Source organism: Nematolebias whitei, chromosome 10, assembly GCF_014905685.2.
Source record: "Nematolebias whitei isolate Nwh7 chromosome 10, NemWhi1, whole genome shotgun sequence".
Classification (NCBI taxonomy): domain Eukaryota; kingdom Metazoa; phylum Chordata; class Actinopteri; order Cyprinodontiformes; family Rivulidae; genus Nematolebias; species Nematolebias whitei.
The window spans coordinates 51,053,573-51,064,603 of record NC_056507.1 but is presented as its reverse complement, the minus strand read 5'-3'; the positions used below and the strand labels follow the sequence as shown (position 1 = coordinate 51,064,603).

Sequence of the window (11,031 nt, the reverse complement as noted above, 5' to 3'; positions counted from 1 at the left end):
CGGGAACAGGTTGAGAGCCTGACGCTGAGGCAGCGATTCGGCATTCAACGTTTTGCATCCTCCGACAAGGACATTAGATTCTTCACAAGGTAGGTGTGTGTGTGTGTGTGAGGAGGGGGATGCGCGCGCGTTTGTGTTACACAGAGTATAAAATTATTTTAGAAAACCTTTTCACGAGTTCTATGCTAAAGCGAAAAATTCAGTTTGAATTAAGTTCGCTCTCTCTCTGTCTCTCTCTATATTTAATGTGTGTGTGTGTGTGTGTGTCTATGTGCCTAGGTATATTATTTGTGTGTATGTATACATTTCATTTATTTTAATTTTTTGTGTTCATTTCATACTTAAAGCCCCAAAAAAACAATTTACAAAACCACATGAAAAAAATACATAAAATGAAAGGTAGCAGAAGAAATAATCTTATCATATCAGCCCCTTCTTTAAAACAAAATTAACTCAAAATATCAATTCAAACAACAGTCATCTATGAATAATGTAACATGACAAATAACTAATACCAATCTTCCATATAAGTATTTATATTCTAAATTAATTACAGTATTACAGCACAGTGCCTGGGGTTGAATTTATTTTTACGTATGCTGTGTAGTTTAACACGGACACTAATTGTTATGGTATGGTTTTTTTTTTCAGGTTTGCATCATATGACCTTCTGATGCATTTCTGGGGCATGATTGAGCCCTCTCTGCCATCCATGGTCAGTGTTCGCCAAGGACAGAGAGGAACTGCCCTCGACTCCACTCCATCAACTTGTACTTTGCAGCCCATTGATGAGTTCTTTATGTTTTTAAATTACCTTGCCCTTGGATCCAAGCAACGTGATCTTGCTGACCGGTACGGTGTCCATCAGTCCACTGTCAGCAGGATCATCACAACATGGAGCAATTTTTTATTTACAGTCTTAGGTTCAATTAGGATCTGGATACCGGAGGAACATATACGAAAACATCTACCGGCAGACTTCAAACACTACCCTGACACTACAGTCATCCTTGACTGCACTGAGCTGAGGTGTCAGTGCCTATCTTCCCCTCTCCTCCAGAGTGAGGTGTTTTCATCTTATAAATCCCACTGCACTCTGAAAGGGCTGATTGGGATTGCACCTCATGGGGCAGTGACATTCATCTCTGGACTGTATGCCGGGTCTATCAGTGACAAGCAGATCACCCGTGAATCTGGTCTCATCACGCTGTTAAAACCAGGGATGGCTGTTATGGTGGACAGAGGCTTTCTTATTGATGACATTGTTCCCTGCAAAGTGTACAGGCCAGCATTTCTGTCTGGCAGGTCTCAGATGTCTGCTGAGGATGTTAGAGAGACCCAGGCCATAGCACGTCTCAGGGTGCATGTGGAGCGCCTCATTCGCCGGGTCAAAGAGCACAAGTTATTTGACTCTGAAATTCCCCTAGGTGTTTTTGGGAGAATCAACCAACTGTTCACTGTTGCTTGTCTACTCACAAATTATGAAAATGGCCCACTAGTAAAGGCCTGGGCAAAGAAGCCTGACATCTGAGTAACAGCAAGAAAATATGCTGTATATCTATGTTTGATTTTGTTTTTTTGTACTTACAATAAAATTAAATCACTGTCCTAAATATTTCAATTTCTCTGAACTTTTTCCATTAAATCAGTTCTTTTATAACATTTTTCATATAAGTCAAGCCATCAAGTGGGATATTGAAATACAGTACTAATAAAACTGAAATGAAAAAATTTATTTTATTTTATTTTTTTTCAAAAAATGCCACTCATCTAGTGAATGCAAACTGTTGAAACAGAAAAACACAGTTCACAAAGAGGGTATGATTATAACAGCCTAATAGCTAATTTCAAACAGAATAAATTGTATCTGACCTTAAAGAGAAATACATAAATCTAACTGCTTAAAAATAATATAAATGGAAGGAACATGACACAAGTATTAACAGTATTTTCAATCATATATGCAAAGGTTAAAATTTGACTATGTTACCTTAATTTGCCAGGCAAGCGCTGAGGTAAAAATAAAAAAAGAAATGGTCAACCTTTTGTTTTATGGTTTGCAGTTCTTCCATGTCACGGGGAACCCTCTCAATGAACATGTCATTTTCTGTGTAAATGACAAAGTCACACCAGTCACACCCTGAAATTAGCATTTGTCCCTGGATTTGCCAGTAATATACCATACCATACCAATTTATTTATAAAGCACTTTAAACAGTGACAAAGCACACCAAAGTGCTGTACAGGGACAAACAGAACAAGCACATAGCAACAGATTACATAACAGGACACCAAAAAGTAGAAACCGACAAAAACAATAATGGATAACAACAACAACTGCAACATGACCAACACAGTGTGATGCACACAGACTCAGCACAGATCACACAGTGCAGAAAGCCAGGGAATAAAAGTGTGTTTTTAAGCGAGATTTAAAAACTGTGAGGGAGGGGGCCTGTCTAACCAGCAGAGGTAACTCATTCCAAAGTCTTGGGCCTGCTACAGAGAAGGCCCTGTCACCTCTGCGCTTGAGACGGGTTCCTGGGACTGTTAGGAGCAACTGGTCTGCTGATCTGAGAGAACGTGGTGGGACATACGGCTGGAGCAGATCAGTAAGATAGGAGGGGGCAGAGCTGTTTAGTGATTTATAGACATACAAGAGTATTTTGAATTTGATTCGAAAGTGAACTGGAAGCCAGTGTAGGGAGGCCAAAACAGGAGTAATGTGTTCTCTTTTGCTTGTGCTGGTCAAAAACCGGGCTGCTGCATTTTGGACCAGTTGGAGTCTAGCTATGGAGGTCTGACTGATACCAAAAAGGAGTGAGTTGCAATAGTCGAGCCTGGATGTAATGAATGCATGAATTACTGTCTCCAGGTTATTTCTGGACAATATGGGCTTCAGCTTAGACAGTCGCCTCAGCTGGAAAAAGCAGGATTTAACAATCATATTTACATGATTGTTGAGTTTCAGAGAAGGGTCAAGTATCACTCCTAGATTAGTGACTCTTTGTTTCACTAACGGTGACAGAACGGATAGGTCGATGCAGTGGTTGGTGATTGTGTCATTGGGAGGAAACAGCATAACTTCAGATTTCTTCTCGTTGAAACTCAAGAAATTTAAAGCCATCCAATCTCTGATGTCAGCCAGGCAGTCCAGTAACGGTTGAATAGAGCGAGTACCGTTGAGTCTGAGGGGGAAGTAGATTTGGCAGTCGTCGGCGTAGAGATGAAAAGGTATGTTATGTTTCCTGAAAATAGCACCTAGTGGCAGCAGGTATAGAGAAAATAAAAGAGGACCAAGGATGGAACCTTGCGGTACCCCCCATTTAAGCGCTGCCGAGGCTGAACTAAAATCTTTGATGGAGACACAAAAGGACCTGTCAGCGAGGTAAGATCTAAACCATTCCAGGGCTGACCCAGTGATGCCCACCCACTGCTCTAACCTCGCAATGAGGATCTCGTGGTCGATTGTATCAAAGGCAGATGTGAGGTCCAGTAAGAGAAGGAGCACAGAATCACCAGCGTCTGTGAATAGGAGAATGTCGTTAAAAACCTTGAGAAGAGCAGTTTCAGTGCTGTGGAGAGGTTTAAAGCCAGACTGGAATAGCTCTAAGATGGCATTATCCTCTAGAAAGCATTTCAGCTGGACTCCACTATTTTTTCCAGTAGTTTAGCGACAAATGGGAGTCTGGAGACAGGCCGGAAGTTGGACATGACTGAGGGGTCAAGGCTAGGTTTTTTCAGGAGAGGTTGGATAGCAGCATGTTTAAAAGTTATTTAAATGGATGTGTTCGTTTGAGTGTCTGCCTACCATCCCTAATCATTATGTAAGAGCAGTCCACATAGCTTGTCACATTTGGGCATTTTATTTCTAAAAGGCCAAACACTTGTTGCTCCTCAGGATCGTAAATAATTCCATCTGGTGATGTCCCCATCCATGGTGCGTCAGGATGTATCAAGAACCCACATGGGTAGTGGTTTACTTCCCTTACCCTGCAATACTCCTCTATAGCTGTTGGCTCTAGGGTAAGCCCCCGACGCATGTCAGCAGTTTGACTGCAGGGTCTCAGAAGCCTTTTGGCAAGATTTTCAGAAGAGCTGTCACCCCTGGTGTGACAGACCTCCCTAAACCTTGTTGAAGTAACACGACACTTTCTTAGTTGGTGCCACTCTGGACAGAAGCTCTGCTCCCGTGTGCTGCTCTCAATTTTGTGAGACATCTCTAACGTTGTCTCAAGGGACATCATATGGTGTTGCTGTTGTTCTGAACATACATACGCACAGCTGGAGTGTTCAAGCCTGTAATTGTAGAGTGGAAGCTGTGGGGGAGAAAGGACGTGTTGGTGTGGACGGGTCCTGGGAACTACCTTTGCTGGCAGCTGATATGACAGAACACTTCCCTCTTGTACTGGACCAAACAAAGAGTCAACAAGAGGGACATCGTTGGAGACAGCCATTGTGGTGATCATTGGCGCTTCTTCAGCTGGAAGTCCCCGGTACACATCCTGTATCCTTAGGGTCGAGATGAGTGGCAGAGGGCTGGTAGTGCCTTTATACAAGTTGCTTCTGTTGAGAAAAATAAAAATTTGTCATAAACAAGACATTAATAGGCAAATGATGAAATTTATACTAAATAAAGCCTATGTTGTTGTATTTTAGGCAATAAAGTTATTGTCTTGTTTAAAAACGAAGTTTGATTAGTTACTTATTTGCATTTTTAACCTATCTCTGGCATAGTACAACATAAGCTTAAGTACCATACCATAACATTTTATGTATAAAGCACATAGAACAGCAAAACATGCACTTTTTGTGCATGTGTTGTGATAGTAAATTTAATGACTTTTTAAAAATGTGTGTGTGTGTGTTTGTGCATGTGTCTGTGTTCTTTAAATTAAAACAAACCTAATTCCTTCAAAGATTTTCCTCTCTCTTGGTTTTGCTGACAGGACGACCATGTCCTTAACTGGACCAGGTTTTATGCCCTGCATCCAAAAACAACATTGATGTAAATACAGTATTGAACTATAATTCATAAGCAGGAATAAAGAGTCATCAATATGTAGTTACCATTGTCCTCGGTTTATGCCACTTTTGTTCGGTGTCTGTGCAGCTTAGGACTGGAGGAACAGCTGGAAGCTTCAACTGGGAGTAGTGAGCCGTCTGGAAAAGCAGAGCTGCCACATGGCTGCACAGGACTGTACCTGCCACACAGGTGCACTGACATCCCTGAAACTCCACCGGCTTTGATTCCCTCAGCACCATCTGTGTACAATACCAAATATTTCAGAGACCAAAATGTACCAACTGTAAATGCTATTATGAAAAGACAACCGTAATTATCAAAGTCCTACTAGCTTCTTAAAACACAGCCCTGTAGAGAACATGTCGGGTGGTTTTGACTTACACTCAAACAGTGGGGCTTCTGGCTTTTCCTCATTGACTGGAAACACTCAGCCCTAACTGTGACTTCTCCTGCCTCCTTGTTTGAAACTAATATTTGGGTTAATCAGAAACATTGTACAGCCAACACACGTTTACTCAACAATTTAGCAAGGTTAGCTACGTTAGCTGTGTTATATGTAGCCTGCATGAGGCAGTTCGGTGAACTGAAAAAAAAATACCGACTTACCTTCGTACTTATTTATGTAGTTGGACACATAAAGCTTGAATCCTTTGTCCTTTTTAGATGTGGGCGCTTTCGAGAAAGTCTGAATAATTCTGTAGACATCATTAACAGATATTGTTGGCAAGTCCTGCAGTGATCGAGTGAAAAACGCCATCACTAACACTGTGTTGACTGCAAACAGGAAGTGCGCAGCCCTTCTGAAAAATGCGGAAGTGCTAGAACGGAAGTCCGTGGCATATAGTCTATTGTCCCCCATGGAAAATGTTAGTATTTTAATGGATCTAAAAGTGGGTGTGGCCAACCTTCTCTACAGCGCCCCCTATGCATCCTTTTTCTTCCGCTTATCTGGGGTCAGGTCACGGGGGGTAGCAGCCTAAGTAGGGAGGCCCAGATTTCCCTCTCCCCAGCCACTTGGGCCATCTCCTCTGGAGGAATCCCAAGTTGTTCCCAGGCCAGCTGAGACACGTAGTCCCTCCAGCATGTCCTGGGTCTTCCTTTGGGTCTCCTCCAGATGGAACGTGCCCAGAACACCTCACCAGGGAGGTGTCCAGGAGGCATCCTAACCAGATGCCCGAGCCACCTCAACAACGCCCCCTAACGTGAGATAGAACAACTGGTACATCGTACAGACCTGAAATTTGGTACATACGTAGATACCCCTGAAACAAAAAAAAGTCTCTTGGAGGTATGCCTTAAAACTAACAGGAAGTCGGCCATTGTGGGTCAAAGGGTCATTTTGGGGCATTTTTCACTTTTCATACTTGGCAAATTTTAATGAACTCCTCCTAGGGATTTTGAGGGATTGCCTTCAAACTTGGTTAATATGCCCTTAAGACATTGGGGAGTAAAAGTTATGAAAAGTTTGCGTTTTGGAATATGCTAAAGGGGTGTGGCCAGGCCTCAAAGTTATGCTTCACGTCATAAATTTCCAAATGCTATAACTTGCACATTGAAAGACCAAATTGCACCAAACTTGGCATAAGTGATCCCTGTTGGATACCCAACAGTCTTTGAGGTCATATTCTGACGTCATCAAAGCTCTGCCCCCTCAGAACAGGAAGTCACTTTTTTATGTGGAACGCCCCCTGTCTGACCCACTTGACCTAATCAGGATGATCCTATGTCAGACAACACATAAGAAGTTAGTCTGACTTGCTTTAAAGCAAAAATAGTTTTAGCTGGAGGGTGTGGCCGTGGTGGGTTGGCGAAGTCAGACATAACGCCGTTGCCATACGTTTGTCTCTAAATTCCACATATTTCAGCTGAGCTGCACCAAACTCAATATGCTCAATCAATATCCACTCCCTCAATAGGAATGAAGTCCAATATTTCATAGACGTGGCCTAATGCCTCCACAGCGCCCCCAGAATATTTTAAAACCTCAGCCCCGAGCCATGCTTTGACCAACAATCATGAAAATCCTGTACACCTGTGTATCTTGTCAGGACCTACAAAAAGTCTATTGGAGACATGGCCCAAACACCACAGGAAGTGAGCCATCTTGGATTGAAGTTCCAAATTTCACACGATTTTGGACATTTATTGCTTCTGCATTTGATCAACCTCTTCCTACAGCTTTTGACATGCAGATGTCAGAATCACTGTGTACAGTCTTGAGGCATTGACAATCAAAAGTTATCAACATCTTTCTTCTAAATCAAAGCTTCAAAATTTGACTTTTCACCATAAAACATCAAGGTAGAATTAAAGCTGCAAGCAGCATTGAAGGCCCTCGCAGCAAAGCGCCACTCCGGCCTTACGGCGACCGCGGGAGCTCCAGCGACTCCGCCCAGTCGGCATCGCTAACTCTCATGCTCCCAACCCGCACCCGTTCACCGGAGTGCTCATTCGCTGAACCTTCGACATCAGCCTTGACCGCGGTTGCTTCAGCAACGCCTCCCAGTCGCCGTCTCGAATGCCCTCATGCCATTCCCGCATGCGTCCACCAGGGTGCGCATAGGCCTAAACTTTGTAATTGCCTTCTGCCCATATCAGTATGAGAGGGTGCACACTTGAATCATATTTTTCTAACCACTATTTTTGTTTGTCCAAACAGGTCTCACTTGTAAATGAGTCTTCGAGGCCCAATGTGATTTATCTGTTTAAATAAAGGTTGAATGACTATGTTAAACCACAATATCAATGTGTTTAGACATGCTCACCAATTATGCACCAAAAATCTGGTTCCGATCGGATGATAATTCACTGAAATATAATTGTTGGAATATCGTAGGGGGTGCACTTGAGTCAAATGTTAAAGAACAATACCAATGGGTCTAGAAGTGCTAACTGATCACACACAATAAATCTGGAACATATTGGATGATATTTCACTGAGATATAACTGTTGGAATAATCTAGGGGGCGCACTAGAGTCACACGTTAAACAACCACACCTATGTATCTAGAAGTGCTCACTAATCACGCACAATAAATTTGGTGTAGATCAGATGATACTTAACTAAGCTATAACTTGTAGAATAATCTAGGGGGGCGCCCAGTAGTCAAATGTTAAACAACAATCCCAATGTGTGCAGAATGGTTCACTGATCACGCACAATAAATCTGGTACAGATTGGACGATATATAACTGAGATATTACTGTTTGAATAATGTAGGGGGCGCAATGGAGTCAAATGTTAAAGAACAATACCAATGGGTCTAGAAGTGCTAACTGATCATCCTTAATAAATCTGGTACATATTGGATGATATTTCACTGAGATATAACTGTTGGAATTATCTAGGGGGCGCACTTGAGTCAAAATAAAAAAAGAACAATACCAGTGTGTTTAGAAGTGCTCACTAATGACGCACCAAAAATCTGGTGCAGATTGGATGATATATCACTGAGATATAACTGATTAAATATTCTAGGGGGCGCACTTGAGTCATATGTTAAAACCACAATATCAATGTATCTAGATGTGCTCACCTATTATGCACAAAAAAGTTCTGGGAAGATGACGCCGTTGTACGTGGCAGGTCGTCTCTCACTCTCCGTACTTTTCGTTATTCTGTTGTTTTTAAGTGAAGTCAAGTCACTATTGGTGTATGATCGCCAAACGTTATTAGATCTAAGGCCATTTATCCACAGTGTGGCTGCTTTTAATACATGGGAACATAAAATTCCACCCCAACTTCTGTCGGGTATTCCAGCTCACCTGTGCCGGTCTTCGGTGCTGCCCCACCGGCGGAAACGTCATCGCCGCCGCGGCAAACGCGGTGGACGCCTGGTGAGGCTGAAGGCCTTTTTGTTGCTGCGCAACGGTTCCCGGCCAGTTCCTGAAGTGTTTCCTGGCGTGTTTCTACCTTGGCGTTTTCTGGAGCCGGTGGATGCTTGCCTGGTTCGTGTTGTTGGTGAGGATGTCCCCCGACGTCAGCCCCCCCCCCCCCCCCCCCCCCCCGGCTCAGCAGGTGTGGAGTGAACCCACTGAACCTGACACAGCTGAGTCGGACCCTCCCTCAGCGCGACAACCCCGCTCCAGCTCCAGCCAGGATCGGCTTGGTGAACGCCAGATCGTTGGTCAATAAAACTTTTCTCCTGAGGGATTTCTTCAGCTCCCATAACCTGGACTTCCTCTGTATTACAGAGACTTGGCTGAGTGAAGTTGAGTCAGCTGCTCTGTCGGAGCTTTTACCAACAGGCTGCTCTTATTTTAACTCCCCACGATCATCGGGCCGAGGAGGAGGAACTGCAGCCGTGTTTAAAGATGTTTTTAGTTGTAAACAGTGTTTTAAACAGCGTCACTTCACCAGCTTTGAGCTGACCTGCTTTGAAGTGGGCCGCTCTGACCCGACATTCTGTGCTGTCATCTGCCGTGCTCCCAAATATAATAAGGATTTTATTAGTGACTTTTCAGATTTTATTTCTGAAACAGTGACTGGATATGACCATCTCGTTATTATGGGTGATTTGAACATCCACGTTTGTTGCCCAGACAAACCTCTGGTAAAATAATTTTTAATTCTCATTGACTCTTTTAATCTGGTGCATTCTGTGTCTGGACCTACACACGATAAAGGTCACACTCTAGATCTTGTGCTCTCTTTGGGATCACCTGTGTCTAATCTGGAAATTCATGATTCTATAATCTCTCATCATATGCCTATAACATTCCAGACTGTTCTCACATATGCTCCTGTTGAAACTCACACTCCTGCTCAGAGCTGTCGGATTATTAACCCCTCCACTGCTGGTCAGTTCACTGAGGTTTTCTGCCAGCTCTGTCCCCCTGCCTCAACTGATGCTGAGGATCTGAGTTCTTGGCTCCATTCATCCTGTCTGACTGTGTTGGATACTGTGGCTCCTTTAAAGACCAAACAGCCTGGATTTAAACATGAGCCATGGCTTCAGAACAGAACAGCCCGAGCTGTCAGACAGGAATGTCGCAGAGCGGAACGCAGGTGGAGAAAGGACAAGCTGCAGGTGTCCCTTCAAATTTTTAAAGACTGTTGGCGCACTTACCAGGACACAGTTAAAGCAGCCAAAAAGGACTATTTTTCTAACTTGATTTTATCCCACAGCCACAACCCACGTGTTCTTTTTATTACCATTGACTATTTTCTTAATTCTCCACAGACACCTGGTTTTGAATCATCTACTCAGTTGTGCAATAATTTTATGCAGTTTTTTATTGATAAGGTCGCCTCTATAAGGGCTTCCATCTTATGCCCAAACTTTGACCCCTCTGTGTGTGCCCCCTGCTCTGCTGCTTTCAATCAGTTAGAGCCGGTGACTGTCATTTTTAGAGGACATGGTCACTCAGATTAAGCCTTCTGGTTCTCCTTATGATGCTCTTCCACCACACTTTCTTAAAGAGGTTTTCCCTTGTTTTAAACACTTGGTTCTTGACCTTTTTAACAGTAGTTTGTTGTCTGGAGTAGTCCCTGCTAATTTTAAACATGCTGTTGTGCAGCCCCTATTAAAAAAACCTGGTCTCGATCCCACTGTGTTGGGGAATTTTAGGCCCATCTCTAAGCTTCCCCTCCTGTCAAAAATCTTGGAGAAAATTGTTTATGCTCAGTTAAAATCCTTCCTGGATGAACATAACATCATGGATGTGTTCCAGTCTGGATTTAAAACTCTCCATAGCACAGAGTCAGCTCTGCTGAGAGTTTTTAATGACGTCCTCCTGGCATGTGACTCAGGTGGTCATGTGATTCTTGTTTTACTGGACTTAACTGCTGCGTTTGACACAGTGGACCACAGCATTTTATTGTCACGTCTACAGCATCAAGTAGGCATTGGTGGGACTGCTCTGGAGTGGTTGGGGTCCTATCTGACTGACAGAACTTTCTCTGTAAAAACTGCTGGGCATGAATCCTATTCTGCTCCTTTGTCATGTGGCGTACCTCAGGGATCAATTTTAGGGCCTTTGCTTTTTTCTTTATATCTGCTTT

At 43.2% G+C, this 11,031-nt stretch overlaps 1 protein-coding gene across 1 annotated transcript; it reads right to left on the bottom strand.

Annotated features, from left to right (window-relative positions):
• Positions 1 to 3,932: 3,932 nt before the first annotated feature.
• On the bottom strand, positions 3,933 to 5,795 carry LOC119415874. Its single transcript, XM_037683046.1, has 6 exons — positions 5,633 to 5,795; positions 5,408 to 5,493; positions 5,071 to 5,265; positions 4,906 to 4,985; positions 4,363 to 4,566; positions 3,933 to 3,974 (listed from the first exon to the last, which is right to left on the bottom strand). Exons 1-6 carry the CDS (start codon positions 5,781 to 5,783, stop codon positions 3,956 to 3,958), a joined length of 735 nt encoding a protein of 244 aa, XP_037538974.1. The 5' UTR covers positions 5,784 to 5,795; the 3' UTR covers positions 3,933 to 3,955.
• Positions 5,796 to 11,031: the final 5,236 nt, after the last annotated feature.